The sequence below is a fragment of the Camarhynchus parvulus genome, chromosome 3 (assembly GCF_901933205.1).
Source record: "Camarhynchus parvulus chromosome 3, STF_HiC, whole genome shotgun sequence".
Classification (NCBI taxonomy): Eukaryota; Metazoa; Chordata; class Aves; order Passeriformes; family Thraupidae; genus Camarhynchus; species Camarhynchus parvulus.
In genome coordinates this window covers 111,386,920-111,406,157 of record NC_044573.1, presented here as the reverse complement: position 1 = coordinate 111,406,157, position 19,238 = coordinate 111,386,920, and the positions used below count along the sequence as shown (strand labels likewise).

At 51.0% G+C, this 19,238-nt stretch overlaps 1 protein-coding gene across 1 annotated transcript in view; it reads right to left on the bottom strand.

The window, feature by feature from the left end:
- Positions 1–15,075: 15,075 nt before the first annotated feature.
- Positions 15,076–19,238, bottom strand: part of ELP3 (elongator acetyltransferase complex subunit 3) — a 101,331-nt gene continuing 97,168 nt past the window's right edge. Inside the window, 3 exon segments of the mRNA XM_030944790.1 lie at positions 15,076–15,162; positions 16,189–16,281; positions 17,964–18,191. Of these exon segments, the coding sequence (XP_030800650.1) occupies positions 15,076–15,162; positions 16,189–16,281; positions 17,964–18,191 (408 nt within the window).

Genomic DNA, 19,238 nt, shown 5'->3' with positions numbered 1-19,238 from the left:
AACTTGGGTCCTGATCTCAATTCCTTCTCCTGGAGAAGGATCAGATTTGGGAATTGCTGGGGATGGAGTGCCAGAACAGCCCCAATTCCAGCTGGGATGAGATGATGGCAGCAGATTTCCCTCAGCTCCTCCCTGGCTGTGTACCTCAAGAGGGACTTGGGTCCTGATCTCAATTCCTCCTCCTGGAAAAGGATCAAATTTGGGAATTGCTGGGGATGGACAACTTGCACTTGGGTTCTGATCTCAATTCCTCCTCCTGGAGAAGGATCAAATTTGGGAATTGTTTGGGATGGACGGAAGGTGCCAGAACAGCCCCAATTCCCACTGGGATGAGATGATGGTGGCACCTCTGGAGATCCTCTGGGATCCCCATCCCAACCCACATGGATCCACCTGGAGTGGACAGCTCGTGTCACCTCAGAGGGACAACTCGGGTTCTGATCTCAATTCCTCCTCCTGGAGAAGAATCAATTTTGGGAATTGCTGGGGATGGACAACTCGGGTCCTGATCTCAATTCCTCCTCCTGGGAAAGGATCAAATTTGGGAATTGCTTGGGGTGGACAGTTTGGGTTCTGATCTCAATTCCTCCTCCCGGAAAAGATCAAATCTGGGAATTGTTTGGGATGGATGGAAGGTGCCAGAACAGCCCCAATTCCCGCTGGGATGAGATGATGGCAGCAGATCCTTCCCACCCTCAGCTCCTCCCTGGCTGTGTCACCTCAGAGGGACAACTCGGGTTCCGATCTCAATTCCTCCTCCTGGAGAAGGATCAGATTTGGGAATTGCTGGGGATGGACAACTCGGGTCCTGATCTCAATTCCTCCTCCTGGAGAAGGATCAAATTTGGGAATTGCTGGGGATGGACAGAAGCGGCCGAGCCCGGTGTAAATGAAATAAACACAGAATTTATTCCCGGCCAGAAAACCAAGCCCAGTTTTAACGCAGAACCAGGAAAAGCTGACAGCAGCAGAAAAAAAGGCGTTTTTCCCACCAGGCCACCCCAAATCCTGAATTTTCATCATCCTGAGGATGCAGCAGGTGATGAGACACCTGGAATGTCCCCAGCCTCTCCGGTGGGAATGGCATGATCCCAGAGCTGCTCTTCCCAGAGGAGACGATGCATTATTTCCAAAAATCATGGAATTAGGAGGGACCACCAGGACCATCAAGTCCAACTCTGGAGCTCTTTGCAGCCGTGGGCTTTGGCAGAAGCAAGTCCTGGGATTTATTTCTGGGATGAGCGTTGTGTCCTCCCAGGATGAGGATCTCCAGGACCATCATTCCAACCATTCCACCACGATGAGCGTTGTGTCCTCCCAGGATGAGGATCTCCAGGACCATCATTCCAACCATTCCACCACGATGAGCATTGTGTCCTCCCAGGGTGAGCATCTCCAGGACCATCATTCCAGCCATTTCACCATGTAGGGCCCTTCCAGCTCGTAGCCGATTTTCCTGTAGTAATTCCTGGTGCCGACACCTGCCAGGAGGAGAAAAATGAGGTTTAATTAACGAGGTTTTAATTAATGAGGTTTAATTTAATTCCCTGGGGACACAGCTGGAAAAGCCAGGCCTGGCAAAAATTCCCAACCCTTTATGAGGATTTACAAGGCACCAAAGTCTGAGTAGGATGATAGTGAAGTTATCACGGGGTGAAAATTCGGTTTTTGGGGTTTTTAGAATGGGGGTTCAGGGGGCAAGATGGAGGGATCTGGATGTGCCTTGTCCTTTCTCCTTCTTCTTCTCAGCCTCCATCTTCTGCTGTGATGGAGGATTTTTGGGTTATGACCCATGGAGCAAATGACCAACTTTATACGACAATTTAGAAGCCACGACAGTTTAGGTAGAATAACAGTGAATTTATCACCGGGTGAAAATTAGATTTTTGGGGTTTTTAGAATGAGGGTTCAGGAGGCAAGATGGAGGGATCTGGGTGTGTCCTGTCCTTCTTCTCCTTCTTCTCAGCCTCCATCTTCTGCTGTGATGGAGGATTTTTGGGTTATGACCTGTGGAGCAAATTACCAACTTTATACGACAATTTACAAGCCACGACAGTTTAGGTAGAATAAAAGTGAATTTATCACCGGGTGAAAATTAGATTTTTGGGGTTTTTAGAATGGAGGTTCAGGGGGCAAGATGGAGGGATCTGGGCATGCCTTGTCCTTTCTCCTCCTTCTTCTCAGCCTCCATTTCTGCTTAGGACTTTTGGTTTACCATGGCAAATACACTTTAAAGTTAAACAAGTTAGTAGGATGATAGTGTGTGGGTGTTATAGGCAAAAGATATGTAATAGTGTGGGGTATGGAGAGCCGTTTTCTTCGTGGCCTCCATCTTCTGGGTGATGGTGGCACTTTTGGATTGGTCTCACTGTCTAACACAGGTGATGGGTATTGGGAAGTTATTGTAAATAATGCACACGTGGTTTTTGGTATAAAGACATAACACCGCCCCGGGGGCAGGCAGAGTGCCTGGAACTGTCCTGCTGGACGGACCTCGGCAGGGCAGGAGAAAGAATTTTATAGATAAAACACAATAAACAACCTTGAGACCAAGAAATGAAGAGCCCTGACTCCTTCTTCAAGCGCCGGGCTGGGAAAAGAGATTTTAACATCTCTCAGGGTCACAGCGACCCAAAAGAGTCAGAGAAATGAGTCAGGAAATCTCTTTTCCCAACCACGGCGGGGCTTCGACCTGGAGGGTCTTGAAGGTCCCTCCAACCCCAAACAATTTTGGATTCATCCCACCAAGAAGGAGTCAGAGCTCTTCACTTCTCATTCTCAAGGTTGTTTATTTTTCCTTATCTATAAAATTCTTCTGTCCTCCCAAGGTCCCTCCAGCAGGTCAGACAGAAACACTCTGCCCACCTCAGTGTTATCTTTTTATACCAAAAACCACGCGTGCATTATTTACAATAACTTCCCAATACCCATCACCCATGTTAGACAGTGATAGGTATTGGGAAATTATTGTAAATAATGTACACGTGGTTTTTTGTATAAAAGCTACAGTACTCTAAACCCATCCAAAAGTGCCAAAATCACCCAGAAGATGGAGGCCGAGAAGAAGAAGGAGAAAGGACAAGGCACGCTCAGATTCCTCCATCTTGGGACCCTGAGACCCCATTCTAAAAACCCCAAAAATCTAATTTTCACCCCGTTGCTGTCATTCTACTAAAACTCCTGTGGCTTGTAGATCCTCATGTAAGGTGGGTAATTTTTTCCATGGGTCAAGATCAGAGGCACGGGGGGCTTGGGCTCTGTACCAGGGTCTCTGAGCGCCCTGGGCAGGGGCTTGGAGCTGTTCCAGGGCTCTGGAATGAGCTCAGCTCCACGGGCTCTGGAGTCACTCTCCCCCCCTCCCGCGGCTTTTCGGCTCTGAATACTCAGCTCCACTCCAGGGCTCTGGAATGAGCTCAGCTCCAGCCCTGCAGCCCCCGGAGCTGTTCCAGGGCTCTGGAATGAGCTCAGCTCCACTCCAGGGCTCTGGGAATGAGCTCAGCTCCACTCCAGGTGCTCCAGGAATGAGCTCAGCTCCAGCCCCAGCCCGGAGCTGTTCCAGGGCTCTGGAATGAGCTCAGCTCCACTCCAGGCTCCAGGAATGAGCTCAGCTCCACTCCAAGGCTCCAGGAATGAGCTCAGCTCCACTCCAAGGCTCCAGGAATGAGCTCAGCTCCAGCCCTACAGCCCCAGGAGCTGTTCCAGAGCTCGGGAATGAGCTCAGCTCCACTCCAGAGCTCCGGGAATGAGCTCAGCTCCACTCCAAGGCTCCAGGAATGAGCTCAGCTCCACTCCAGAGCTCCAGGTAAGAGCTCAGCTCCACTCCAGAGCTCCAGGAATGAGCTCAGCTCCACTCCAAGGCTCCAGGAGAATGAGCTCAGCTCCACTCCAAGGCTCCAGGAATGAGCTCGGCTCCATTCCTGGTGCTCGAGTGGGCACAATCCAATTTCCTCCTCGAGCAGGACGGCTCCCATTTTTCTCCAGGAGCCTCTCCCCTGCCCTTGCTCTCCTGCCCAGGGGAGGATGAAAGGCAGGGCAGGCCCTGCTCTGTCCTTCCACCTCAGCTAATTACTCCCAGGTGCACTAATTACCCATCGGGGAGGGAGGAGGCGTTGGGCACAGGATGGAGAGGGCTTGAGCGCGGCCCCTCTTCCCTCTCATCCCTCTCCAGCCTTCCTGGAACCTCCCGGGCTTTCCAGGAATCGCTGGAAGGGGCAGGGAATGACCCTGGTAACCCTTTCCTGCCCATGGTGGTGCCCTGGGGGGCAGGGAATGCCCCTGGTAACCCTTTCCTGCCCATGGTGGTGCCCTGGGGGGCAGGGAATGACCCTGGTAACCCTTTCCTGCCCATGGTGATGCCCTGGGGGGCAGGGAATGACCCTGGTAACCCTTTCCTGCCCATGGTGGTGCCCTGTGGCTGCTCTCACAGGTTTGGTTGAAATGTCCTCAGTTGTTTCCTGAATGCAATTTGAGTTCCTGAACGGTTTAAAATCCCAACAAATTCCCATCCAGCATGCCCATGGCAGGGATTGGACGTGGAAGGTCTTTAAGGTCCCTTCCAACCCCAACCACTCTTGGATTCATCCCACCACCATTCCGAATTTAAAATGTGGAAAAGGCACCTGAAGCCCAGAGCTGAAATGTCCTCGTGCCCCCATTCCAGCACAAGGAGCCCCAAGGTGGGGAACAGCTGAGCAAATTCCCTCCCCTGTGAGGGCACAGCAGGGACCGAGAACACCCCGAAGGGACCCAAATTCACTCTGCTTTTGGAGCCTGAAACCAAGGCAAAGCCCCAAAGCTGCAAACACATCCACTCCCCTCTGCCTGGAAGCGTTGGGACCTCTGCCTTGGACTAAACCAGGACCTGAACCAACATCTTGCCCAAAAAACCATCAGCAGAGCAGCTGGGGTACAAAACACGAGTGTTGGCTCTGAAAGATCATCCACAGCCCCACATAACTTGGATAAAGGGTCGGCAGCACCTCGAACTGAAGGACAACCAAATAATTCAACCGATGGTTTGACACCACCTCCATCAGAGCTCTGAAACGATTCCCCTTTTTCCTTTGATCCTTGGAAAACCTGAGGGGTTTGAAGGCAACATCTCATGGTGCTTCCATGGATCCCAGAGCTCTCAGGGTGCCAGGTCCTCCTCTCTGGGCCCAAGCCATCGATGACACTGAGGTGTCCCCGTGTCCCAAGGCTCCAAACGTCCCCATCGTCACCCCAGCCCCGCTCAGGGCAGGAACTTCTCCCACAAAATGTCCTTCAGAGGTTTCCCTGGAGATGCCCGAAGGAGGCTGAGGCCCTGTGGGAAGCTTGGGTTGGAGCAGGGAGCTGGGTCCCCATGGAGAGAGCGATTCCAGAGCTGGAGAAATCCTTGGAATGCCCAACACTCCTGGAAGGTCTCCATGGCACAGGATCTCTTCCCAAATCTTTTCTGCTCAGATTTACCCCAAACACGCCCCAGAGCCGGCGGGACCTGTCCAGGCAGAACCTTGGAGCTTCCCACTGCTCCAAGGCACATGTGAGGTTTCCATGGAAAGGAAACCCTCCAAGAAATATCCCAGAAGAACTCTCCTGCAGGATTGGAAGGATAAGACCAAAATCTTGGCTTTCCGAGGCAGAACTGGCCAAATTCCTCACCCTGCAGCTTCAGGAGAAGGATTTGATGTTAAATATTGTTAAATATTCCACATCCAACCACGGCAGAGCGGGATTCATCCGGATCCGGATCCAGCAGGGGAGGCTCCAATCCACCTGCCTGATGCAAACCCAGGAACTCCTGAAGTTCCATGGCACAGGATCTCTTCCCAAATAATTTCCATCTGATTTATCCCAAAACCCAGGTGGTGGGGTCCAGGAGCCTGGCTCAACACATGAGGTTTCCAGGAGGAAACTCAAGAAATCCCAGAGAACTCTCCTGCGGAGGAGGTAAGACCACTCTTTCGAGGGACGCCAAACCACCTGCACCAGATTTGATGTTAAATATTGTTAAATATTCCACATCCAACCACGGCAGAGCGGGATTCATCCGATCCGGATCCAGCAGGAGGACAGGGGCTCCAATCCCACCTGCCTGGATGCAAACCCACGGCCAGGAGCACTCCTGGAATGTCTCCATGGCACAGGATCTCTTCCCAAATAATTTCCATTCTGATTTATCCCAAACACGCCCCAGAGCTGGTGGGGCCTGTCCAGGCAGAACCTTGGAGCTCCAAGCCACACGTGAGGTTTCCATGGAAAGGAAACCCTCCAAGAAATATCCCAGAAGAACTCTCCTGCAGGATTGGAAGGATAAGACCAAAACCTTGGCTTTCCGAGGCAGAACTGGCCAAATTCCTCACCCTGCAGCTTCAGGAGAAGGATTTGATGTTAAATATTGTTAAATATTCCACATCCAACCACGGCAGAGCGGGATTCATCCGGATCCGGATCCAGCAGGAGGACAGGGGCTCCAATCCCACCTGCCTGGATGCAAACCCACGGCCAGGAGCCAGGGGAGGTATTTTGGAAGTGTCCCCTCCCCTCAATCTTGGAGTGACACATCCTCTGAGTACAGAGAATTTAATCCCCTTTGGGAGCGCCGGAATCGTGGCAAAATCTGCTGATAAAAAAAAAAACCCAAAACCTGGAATTTACATCCCGAAAATGAATGAAATCCATTTGGGAAGCGTGCCTGGAGCAGGGCACAGAGGGAAGCGGCTCAAGCCCCAGGGATAAACACGGGCACGGGACCGCGGCAGAACCAGCCCGGAAAATCCATAAATAAATCCACAAATAAATCCACAAATAAATCCACAAATCCCCGTGTGTGACTCAGCCCGAGCATCCTCCAGGATCCCTCGGCCGCGGCTGGGAACGAGGATTTGTTGGGCATCATTAACGACCCGCTGGGAGCTCATCAAATCCCCGCGGCACGGACTCGCCCGGACGCTCCGGCGGCTCCGGCTCCGCGTTTTCCCGGAATGTTCTCCCGGCGTGTGGAATCCGGGCACGTCCTGACTCGCAGGTTCCTTCCCCCTCCAAATATTCCAGGATAACCTGAGCTGGATGAGCTCAGCCGATGCTGCACCCCGTGGAGGCGGGAGCCGCGGTTTTCCAGGTTTTTTGGGAATAACCACCTGGATCGGGTGGAAAAGGGAGCCTGGGCATCCCGGGTGGACACCGGGATAATCTGTGGGATCTTTGGTGAGTGAGGTTGTCCTTCAAAGGTGCTGGGACAAGGATCAGCCAACAACAGGACAGGAAATGGTTTTTCCAGAGAATCTCTGGAATTCTGGAGACATTTCCAGGAATTCTCATCCCTGGAAACGTCCCAGGCCAGGTTTGGACACGGTTGGAGCAAGCTGGGATGGTGGGAGGTGTCCCAGATCATGGAACTGGGTGGGATTTCAGGAATTTTCCCAACCAAACCATCCTGGAATTCTATGGAAGAACCGTTCACCAAAATTCCATGGATTTCACCCAGAACGAGCAGCGAGGCTCAAGCCAGACACGGGGATTTGGGATGGGCACAGGGATTTGGGATGGGCACGGGGATTTGGGATGGGCACGGGATTTGGGATGGGCACAGGGATTTGGGATGGGCACAGGGATTTGGGATGGGCACGGGATTTGGGATGGCCACAGGGATTTGGGATGGCCACAGGGATTTGGGATGGGCACGGGGATTTGGGATGGCCACAGGGATTTGGGATGGCCACGGGGATTTGGGATGGCCACAGGGATTTGGGATGGGCACGGGATTTGGGATGGCCACGGGGATTTGGGATGGGCACAGGGATTTGGGATGGCCACACGGGTTTGGGATGGGCACGGGGATTTGGGATGGCTTCAGGATTGGGGGTTCAATGGGGGCCTGGGATGGCCACACGGTTGGGGCGATTTGGGATGGCCACGGGGATTTGGGATGGCCACAGGGATTTGGGATGGCCACGGAGATTTGGGATGGCTTCAGGAATTTGGGATGGCCACGGGGATTTGGGATGGCCACGGGGATTTGGGATGGGCACAGGGATTTGGGATGGCCACGGAGGGATGGCCAGGGAATTGGGATGGCCATGGGGATTTGGGATGGGCACGGGAATTTGGGATGGCCACAAGGACACTTTCAATCCATGGAAATGTAGGAAAATAGGAGAAAGGAGGATTTTTTCCCCTTGTGCGTTTTGTTCTGGATGCTGATGGAAAATCCCCGAAGTTTGGGAACTGGAGCTGGGAATGCTCAGCAGCTCCATCCGCGCTTTCCTGTGATTTCCTGCTTCCCACCCGGCTGGGATGCATCTCCAGGGAAAACACGAGGCTGCTCCGCGTGAATCCCAACAAATCCCCCGCCGGCAACGGGAACAACAACGGGAACCAGCAAAGGATCCCAGATAACCACAGCCTGCCTTATCAGCACCGAGGAAATGGGGAAAATCCCCCTTTTTAGCACGTTGGAGAAATCCTGGAAAAGTCCTGAGTTTAAGGAACGATCCCCACAGCAAAGGTTTTTGTTTTAAATCAGAGAATTGGGAATGTGTTCTCTGGAAGTTCCTGAGGAGATAAAATCCTTGGAAAATGAGGGGATTTTGGGAATGTTCCTCGGTATTCCGGGATGGTTTGGGTTGGGAGGGAGCTCAAAGCTCATCCAGGTCCATCCATGGGCAGGGACACCTCCCACCATCCCGGGATTTTCCAGGCTGGCCTTGGACACTTCCAGGGGTTCCCAAATTCTGGGAAACCTCTGCCAGGGGTTCCCAAATTCTGGGAAACTTGTGCCAGGGCCTCATTCCCTCTGAGAATACAGGAATCCACTATTATTTATTTCAAAGATAATTAAAACCCCATTTAATCTGCTTTAAATCAGAGCTCTGGAAGTGAATTTTGGTATTTTTTCCTCACCTGGGGTCTGAAGCTCTTCCCTACAGGAGGAACCCGCCCCCAAATCCTCGGGTTTTTAATGGAAAATGCAAGTTGGGATTTGTTTGGGGTTTTTTTTCCCTTTTTTCCTGCTGGGAATGCTTCCTGGAGATTCTAAATTAATGTTTTCACAGCCCCTGTGTCTGGCTCTGTCACGGCACGGCCCCGAGCAGCCACGATCCCGCAGATGGGTAATTTAGAACACGGATTTGTGATAAAAAAGGAGATTTTGGGAGTCTGGGCGTCATCCATCAGCTCAAAAACTGAAAAACATCGGCGGCTGTGGAAATCAGGGTTGGGATCGGTGCTAAGCCCTGATCCATGGGAGAAAAAATGGGATGGAGCCCTGGAATTGTCCTCCAGTATCCCAGTTCTTCCAAATTTCCCCTGCTCTGCTGCTCTGAGCACAGCACCCAGCCCTGCGTAGTTTTTTCCCATCTCCTGGATGTTTTTTCCCCAGCACCTGGGGTGTTTCATTCCCAGTTCCTGGATGTTTTTTCCCAGCCCTGGGTATTTTTTCCCAGCTCCTGGGAATTTTTTCCCAGCTCCTGGATGGTTTTCCCCAGCCCCTGGATGTTTTTTCCCCAGCACAGGGATATTTCTTCCCCAGCACAAGGACATTTTGTTCCCAGCACAAGGATGTTTTTTTCCCAGCACAAGGATGTTTTTCCCCAGCTCCTGGATGTTTTTCCCCAGCCCTGGATGTTTTTCCCCAGCCCTGGATGTTTTTCCCCAGCCCTGAGTATTTTTTCCCCAGCTCCTGGGTATTTTTTCCCCATCTCCCGGGGTGATCCCGAGTTGCAGCTCCTGACATCACCACGAATTCAGAGTTAAAACACATCAACCCCAGCTCTTCCAAATTTCTGTTCTGGTGGGGAGCACCCCAGTCTTGGGTGGCTTTTTCCCATCTCCTGGGAGCTCCTGACACCACCAGGAATTCAGAGAATTAAAATAAATCAATCCCAGCTCTTCCAAATTTCTGTTCTGGTGGGGAGCACCCCAACCCTGGATGTTTTTTCCCAGCTCCTGGGGTGTTTAATTCCCAGTTCCTGGATGTTTTTTCCCCAGCACAGGGATATTTCTTCCCCAGCACAAGGATATTTTTTCCCAGCTCCTGGATGTTTTTTCCTGGCTCCTGGGGTGATCCCAAGCTGGAGCTCCTGACACCGCCAGGAATTCAGAGAAATAAAACACATCAACCCCAGCTCTTCCAAATTTCTGTTCTGGTGGGGAGCACCCCAACCCTGGATGGTTTTCCTCCGCCCCTGGATGGTTTTTTCCCGGCTCCTGGATGTTTTTCCCCCTGAGAGCCCCGCACGGCCACGCTCCCCTGGGCATGGGAATGAGCTCCATCTCCCGGGTATGGGAATGAGCTCCATCCCCGGGGGGCATGGGAATGAGCTCCATCCCCCGGTATGGGAATGAGCTCCATCCCCGGGCATGGGAATGAGCTCCATCCCCGGGCATGGGAATGAGCTCCATCCCCTGGCTATGGGAATGAGCTCCATCCCCGGGTATGGGAATGAGCTCCATCTCCCGGGTATGGGAATGAGCTCCATCCCCGGGCATGGGAATGAGCTCCATCTCCCGGGTATGGGAATGAGCTCCATCTCCCGGGCATGGGAATGAGCTCCATCCCCCGGGCATGGCAATGAGCTCCAGCCCCCGGGCATGGCAATGAGCTCCAGCCCCCGGGCATGGCAATGAGCTCCATCCCCCCGGGCATGGCAATGAGCTCCAGCCCCCGGCTATGGGAATGAGCTCCAGCCCCGGGCATGGCAATGAGCTCCATCCCCCGGGTATGGGAATGAGCTCCATCCCCGCAGGCATGGGAATGAGCTCCAGCCCCCGGGCATGGGAATGAGCTCCATCCCCGGGTATGGGAATGAGCTCCAGCCCCCGGGCATGGGAATGAGCTCCATCCCTCGGGCAGGGCAATGAGCTCCAGCCCCCGGCTATGGGAATGAGCTCCAGCCCCCGGGCATGGGAATGAGCTCCAGCCCCGCGGGCATGGCAATGAGCTCCAGCCCCCGGGTATGGGAATGAGCTCCATCCCCCGGGGCATGGGAATGAGCTCCACCCCTGGCCCTGCCCGGTATGGGAATGAGCTCCATCCCTGCAGGCATGGGAATGAGCTCCAGCCCCCGGGCATGGCAATGAGCTCCATCCCCCCGGGTATGGGAATGAGCTCCATCCCTGCAGGCATGGCAATGAGCTCCATCTCCCGGGTATGGGAATGAGCTCCAGCCCTGCAGGCATGGCAATGAGCTCCATCTCCCGGGTATGGGAATGAGCTCCAGCCCTGGATTCCAGGGATGAAAGGAGAGCAGAGGGCGAGGAGGGGAATCCAGTCCGGGCCCTGGTGTGGGAGATAAGGACGCAGAGCTGACACAGAGCTGCGGGACAGCGCGCACTGATAACGCTGACGGACGGATGGACGGACATGGACAGACAGACGGAGTGCGGCCCCGAGCCCTGCCCGGGATTTACTGAGCTGGGTTTGGTGACGGAGGAGGAATTGGCAGCCCTGGGAATGTCCCTGGCACATGGAGGAGTCCCGGCAGCTTATGCTGCTGAATCCCAGTCTGGATTCCCTGAATCCCAGTTTGGATTCACTGAATCCCAGTTTGGATTGGCTGAATCCTAGTTTGGATTGGCTGAATCCCAGTTTGGATTTGCTGAATCCCAATTTGGATTATGCTGTCCCAGTCTGATTCCTTCCGTTTGTTCCCTATCAGCGTTGGTATCCATTTGGTTGTGATCCGTTTGGATCCCGGGTGCTATGTTTTGGCCGTGATTGGGGTTCTGTTCGCTCAGTTGATTACCGTTTGGCCGTGTTGAGCTGTTGTTCCCTTGTTATATCCTTGGTTGCTGCTTCCCAGTGGTTTGCAGACCCAGTTTGGATTCACTGAATCCCAGTTTGGATTTGCTGAATCCCAGTCTGGAGTTGCAGAATCCCAGTTTGGATTACTGAATCCCAGTTTGGATTTGCAGAATCCCAGTTTGGAGTTGCTGAATCCCAGTTTGGAGTTGCAGAATCCCAGTTTGGATTTGCAGAATCCCAGTTTGGAGTTGCTGAATCCCAGTTTGGATTGCTGAATCCCAGTCTGGATTTGCAGAATCCCAGTCTGGATTCACCAAGCCCCCCCAGGAAGGACGGACCAGCATCCCTCAAAAACCACCCCAAAAGCACCAGATTTGTCATTTCCTGGAATTCTCAAGCAATCCTGGACCTCTCTGGATTCCCGGAATTCCAGGATGACACCGGAACCGCCGAAGGATCGGGAATATCGGGATTTTTGGGAGCCAGCGTTCCCAGAATTCCCAAACTCGCTCCTACACCCACCAGTGGTGCTGCTTTACGGGAGCAGCTGGAATTGTTTGGGATTTGGGATTGGGGTGGGACAGGGCTCATGATGGGATAATGATGGGATAATGATGGGATAATTATGGGATGTCAGGGCTCGGAGCCAAGCCAGAGGAGCCGTCAGGAGGCGACAGGAAAGGTCCTCAGGACAGAGGATCCCGAGCTCATCCCATCCTTCCTCCTCCCCAGGTGGAAAATCCACGGAATTTCATGGAAAAGGGTGAGGAGAACAAGGGTTAAACCCGGAATTCAATATCTCCAGGAAAGGGAAGAGCGTTTCCTTCTAAATCCCTGGGAAATGTTCGCAGCTCTGATCCAACGCTGGGAATTTCAGATCCCCGGGAAGGAAACAATGAATGTGATTGCTAAATCATTCCCAACCAATCAGAAATTGTGGATTTGGGGGTTTCTGGGAGGGAGGAAATTTCAAGGAAAGGAAAGGCAAGGAAATTTCAAGGAAAGGAAAAGGAAATTTCAAGGAAAGGAAATTTCAAGGAAAGGGGATAGCAAAGAAAAGAAAAGGAAAAGGAAAGGAAAGGAAAGAAAAGAAAAGAAAAGAAAAGGAAAGAAAAGAAAAAGAAAAGAAAAGAAAAGAAAAGAAAAGAAAAGAAAAGAAAAGAAAAGAGAAGAGAAAAGAAAGAAAAGAAAAGAAAAGAAAAGAAAAGAAAAGAAAAGAAAAGAAAAGAAAAGAAAAGAAAAGAAAAGAAAAGAAAAGAAAGATGGATGTGGTGGAAGGAAGGAAAGAAGGAAAAAAGGAAAGAAAGAGGAATTCTCCATATTCCACAAGGATTCCCCACATTCCCTGTATTTCCATCCTCTCGTGGACACCAGAGGAGCAAATTCTGGGATGGTTTCATTGGGGTTCGGGAGGGGTTTTGAAAAGGGCAAAAAGGAGCAAATTCAGAGACGAGAAAACCAAAACATCCCCAAAAACCACCCAAAAAAAACCCAACCCCACAAAAGGCAGAGGGAGCCGGCAGCAATTCCAGGGAGATGGAAAAGCAGGGATTGCAGAGCCGGGACAATGCAGGGAGGCCTCCGGGGTGTTCCCAGCTGGAATTTCGATCCGGGGGCACAAAGGAGCCGCTGGAGCGGAAAATGAGCAGAAATGAGCAAAGAGAGGAACAAAAATCGCTGTTTCTGAGAGGGGAGGGGCAGGTCCCGCTTCCCGCTGGAACGGCTCGGAATCCCGGGAAAAGGGGAATCCTTGCTGGGAATGTTCATCCCCAGGGGCCAGGGAGGGGTCTGGGGGTGTTCGGGGCAGGGGTGGGCATGAAGGGGTTAAAAATATCCAGGGGAAAAACAGCCAGGGATAACGGGATCCAGGGGAAAAACAGCCAGGGATAACGGGATCCAGGGGATAAAAAGCCAGGGATAATGGAATCCAGGGGAAACAGCCAGGGATAATGGGATCCAGGGAAAATCCAGGGATAATGGGATCCAGGGATAATGGGATCCAGGGATAATGGGATCCAGGGAAAAAACCAGGGATAATGGGATCCAGGGAAAACAAAATCCAGGGAAAACATCCATGGAAAACAGGATCCAGGGATAATGGGATCCAGGGACTTCAGCATCCAGGGAAAAAACACTCGGGGATAATGGAAACCAGGGATAACGGGATCCAGGGAAAACAACATCCAGGGAAAAGGGGATCCAGGGAAAACAACCTCCAGGGATAACGGGATCCAGGATAATGAGATCCAGGGAAAAAATCCAGGGAAAACAAAATCCAGGGATAATGGGATCCAAGGGTAATGGGATCCAGGGAAAATGGGATCCAGGGAAAACAACATCCAGGGAAAACAACATCTAGGGAAAAGGGGATCCAGGGATAATGGGATCCGGGGATAGCAGGATCCAGGGATAACAAAATCCAGGGATAACAGGATCCAGGGGAAACAAAATCCAGGGAAAATGGGTTCCAGGGACAATGGGATCCAGGGATAACGGGATCCAGGGATAACAGGATCCAGGGATATCAGGATCCAGGGATAATGGGATCCAGGGAAAAAACCATCCATCGAGGGATAAAGGGATCCAGGGATAACGGGATTCAGGGACAATGGGATCCACGGAAAAAAACATCCAGGGATAACAGGATCCAAGGAAAACAAAATCCATGGATAACAGGATCCCGGGATATCAGCATCCAGGGAAAATGGGATCCAGGGATAACGGGATCCAGGGAAAAAAAAATCCAGGGAAAACAGGATCAAGGGACATCAGCATCCAGGGAAAAAACATTCAGGGATAATGGGATCCAGGGATAACAAAATCCAGGGATAACAGGATCCAGGGATATCAGCATCCAGGGAAAACGGGATCCAGGGAAAACAACATCCAGGGAAAATGGGATCCAGGGATAGCGGGATCCAAGGAAAACGGGATCCAGGGATAACGGGATCCAGGGAAAACAACATCCAGGGAAAACAACATCGAGGGATAATGGGATCCAGGGATAGCCGCATCCAGGGATAATGGGATCCAGGGAAAACAACATCGAGGGATAATGGGATCCATGGATAACGGGATTCAGGGATATCAGCATCCAGGGAAAATGGAATCCAGAGATATCAGCATTCAGGGATATCAGCATCCCAGGATAAACAGAATCCAGGGAAAACATTCCCAGTTCAGACTGACACCAAACAGGAATAGGGAAACCACTGGGAGACGGAATGATGGAATTCCAGAATCCAGGTGGAATTCCCAGTTCAGACAGACACCAAACAGCACCAGAAACAGGGAAACCCCTGGGAGATGGAATCCTGGAACTCTGGAAGGGTTTGGGGGGCAAGGGACCTTCAATCCCATCCCATTCCCAGGACACGATCCCAGATTGTTCCCAATTTTCCTTGGGCACTTCCAGGGGTGGAGCGGCCACAGCTGCTCTGGGAACAAGCAGCAAACGGAATCCAGAAAATCCAGAAAATTCCCTTGGAGCACCCGGCTCCTCCTGCACGTTGTCCCCACTCTCACCCCGACCCTCATCTGTGAAAATTCCAGGATTTTGGATCCGATCAGCAGCACGGGTCCAAGCTGTGGATTTCTGATTTTTGGGTTTTTTTCCCAAAAAATGAGGATTTTTTTCCCAAAAAAACCCCCTCTGGATCAGAGCTCTGCTGCTAAATCCCCTAAAATTCTTATGGCAACAAGAATTATATAATTAATTATAATTTATAATTAATTATAATTTATATTGAATTATTGTATTCCAGAGCTCAGGATTACAGAGCTCTGACCCTCATCCATGATCCATGAAAATTCCAGGATTTTGGATCCGATCAGCAGCACGGGTCCAAGCTGTGGATTTCTGCTTTTTGGGTTTTTTTGTGGAGAAGCAGAAAATGAGGATTTTTTCCCCAAAAAACCTTCTGGATCAGAGCTCTGCTGCTAAATCCCCTAAAATTCTTATGGCAACAAGAATTATATAATTAATTATAATTAATATATTGTAATGTAGAAACAATAATCTATAAATAAAGTATTAATATACAGAATATAATTATTATACAATGTAATATACAATATATAATATATTGCATAATAATATAATATAATACATAATATAATTTATAATTAATGATAATTTATATTAAATCCTTATATACCATAGGTATAACAGCTACTAATTACTAATACATTCCCATAATATATAGGATTCATAATATTCCCCAGCTCCATCCACCTGAAAAAAGCTCCCTGAGCTCCCCAAAATCCCAATTTTGGATCCAATCTCAATTCCGACCCAAATTTCCCAGGAAAAACAGGAAAGGAGGGAAAGCTCCAGGTTTTTTTCCCAGTTCCTTTTTCCGGGATAATTCCGGATTAATCCCCCCTGACCTGAGGAATGTTTCCAGCACTGGGGTTGTTTTCGGATTAAGATAAAAATATCCTAAAAAGAAATTCCCAAAAACCCCAGAAATACCTGAAATCACGGCGATTTTCCGAGCCCCGTGCTCCTCCCTGGCGATCCTCTCCGCCTCCTCCATCAGCAGCATTCCAAATCCCTGGAATGGCAGAAAAAACGGGGGAAAAAAAAGGGAATTTCGGTCAAAGCAGAAGCTGTGAGCGAGGTCAGAATGTGAAGATGGGTTCCAAACAAATTCTGGATTTTTGGAAAATGATTGGGAATATTGCGGGATTGAGGTCAACAATGATCCTGGGATTCTGGGATCCAGGACACTCAGGATCCATCCCCAGGGATTTTTATGGGATTTGGGGATGGAAAAGGGAAGTGGAGTCCTGAATTCCCAGGGAATTCCCAAAATTCCTTCCCAGAGAAGAGTCAGACTTTGGAATGGGATGGGATTGAAGCTCCACGGATGCCATCAATGGAATTCCGGGATTCTGGGATCCAGGACACTCAGGATCCATCCCCAGGGATTTTTATGGGATTTGGGGATGGAAAAGGGAAGGGAGACCCTTCCTGGAGTTCCAAAATTCCCAGGGAATTCCCAAAATTCCTTCCTGGAGAAGAGTCAGGATGTGCATGGATCCGGTGCCAGGCCGGGAGAGCTGGGAATGGAGGGAATTCCCTGGGAAAAGGAGCTTGGGGTGGGATTTGGGAAGGAATTCCCAGAGAATCCCTGGATCCCTGGGATTGTCCAAGGACAGAAATTTGGGTGTTGTGATTCCAGACTGGTTTGGGAAGGGACCTTCAATCCCAATCCCAATCCCAATCCCAATCCCAATCCCAAGATGCTCCAACCTTTCCTGGGACGCTCCCAGGGATCCAGGGGCAATTCCTGGGAATTCTGATCCAGCAGGAAGAACCCATCCCACAAAACTCCCTTTGGAATAAACCCGGGCAGCACCAAACCCGACCTCCCCTTCCCAGAGGGAATTGCTGCAGGTTCCAGAAAATTCCAATGGAATTCCTCCCCTGAGCAGGAATTAACAACAATGGGAAATCCAAAGGCTCCTGAGGGCTGGGAATGAAGCAGCTCCGGGAGCATCCCGAAAGGAAATTTTAAAAATTTAAAGTCCAGAATGGAATTTTTGGAAATCTGAAGGAATTCTGTTGGATCTCAGAGCTCCTGCAATGGCTGGAACGTGATCCCATTGGGGAAAAAACCAAAAACTGGGAAATCCCATCCTGGCTCTTCCCAACTCAGAGCAATTAAATTATTTTGGGAGGAAAGAGGATGGGGCATTGTTTAAAAGCACAGATACAAAGGAGCTCAAATCCCATCCTGCTATCCCAACTCCAAACAAAGGGGAATTAAATATAATTCCATTTTTTTTGTGAGGGAAGGAGATGGAATGGTGGGAGGAGGCGAGAGCAGAGGGAAATGTGGGAATGCTGGGAGTACCTGGTGCTGGAATTTGGAGGGATCCCGGCTGCTGAATGGGATCCCATTGGGAAAAAACCCCAAAAACTGAGAAGCAACAGAATTCCAGAAAAAAAGAGCTCAAATCCCATCCTGGCTCTATCCCAACTCAGAGCAAACGAGAGGAATTAAATAAAACTCCAATTTTATGACTGGAACGGGATCCCATTGGGGAAAAACCCCAAAAACTGAGAAGCGACAGAATTCCAGCAAAAAGGAGCTCAAATCCCATCCTGGCTCTATCCCAACTCGGACTAAACGAGCAGAATTAAATAAAACTCCAATTTTTTGGTGGAGGGGAAAGATGTAATGGTGGGAGGAGGCGAGAGCGGAGGGAAATGCGGGAATGCTGGGAGTACCTGGTGCTGGAACTTGGAGGGATCCCGGCTGCTGACGGGCACCACGCTGCCGTAGACGTGCAATTCCCGGACGACGGAGACGCCGCCGCGCAGCTCGGGGCGGAAGGACTCCGGGGAGCTCTTGCGGAGGCGCAGCAGCCCCACCAGGATGTCCTGGTCCGGGTCCTCGTAGGACAGGAACGTCTCCCAGCCCCCGTTGGCCACGTAATCCCGGCGGATCAGCTCCACCTGGGCCGGGAGCGGGGTGGAGGAGGAGGGAAAAGAGGGAAAATGGAAAACGTGAGAGGGAAGCCGGTTCCGTGGATCCACAAATACGGCTCAGAGCAAACAGGAGGGGATTCCCCAAAGCCAGTTTGATTCCAGATGGGAACTTAGGATTGGTCACGCAATCCCCATGGATCAACCCCACCTGAGGTGGGAACGGGATGGACGAGGAGAAAAAGGAGGGAAAAAGGAAAATGTGAGAGCAAAGCCAATTCCATAGATCCATAAATACGGCTCAGAGCAAACAGGAAGGGATTCCCCGAAGCCAGTTTGATTCCAGATGGGAATTTGGAATTGGTCATGTAATCCCCATGGATCAGCTCCACCTGAGCTGGGAACGGGATGGATGAGGAGGGAAAAAGGAAAATGTGACAGCGAAGCCAATTCTGTGGATCCATTATAAAAAATTCCCTAATGTGAGTTTGTTCCAGATGGGAATTTGGATGGTCATGTCCCATGGTCAGCTCCACCTGGCTGGGGTGTGGAGGAAAAAGGAAAATGTGACAGCGAAGCCAATTCCATGGATCCATAAATACGGCTCAGAGCAAACAGGAAGGGATTCCCCGAAGCCAGTTTGATTCCAGATGGGAATTTGGAATTGGTCACGCAATCCCCATGGATCAACCCCACCTGATCTGGCAGCAGGATGGACGAGGAGGGAAAGGAAAATGTGGGAGTGAGGCACATTCCATGGATCCATAAGTATGAGCAGACAGGAAGGGATTCCCCGAAGCCAGCTTGATTCCAGATGGGAATTTGGGATTGGCCACGTGATCCCTACGGATCAGCTCCACCTGATCCGGGAGCGGGATGGATGAGGACGGAAAAAGGAAAATGTGACAGCGAAGCCAATTCTGTGGATCCATTAATATGAGCAAACAGGAATGGATTCCCTAAAGCCAGTTTGATTCCAGATGAGAATTTGGGATTGGCCACGTAATCCCCATGGATCAGCCCCACCTGATCCGGGAGCGGGATGGATGAGGAGGGAAAAGAGGGAAAATGGAAAAT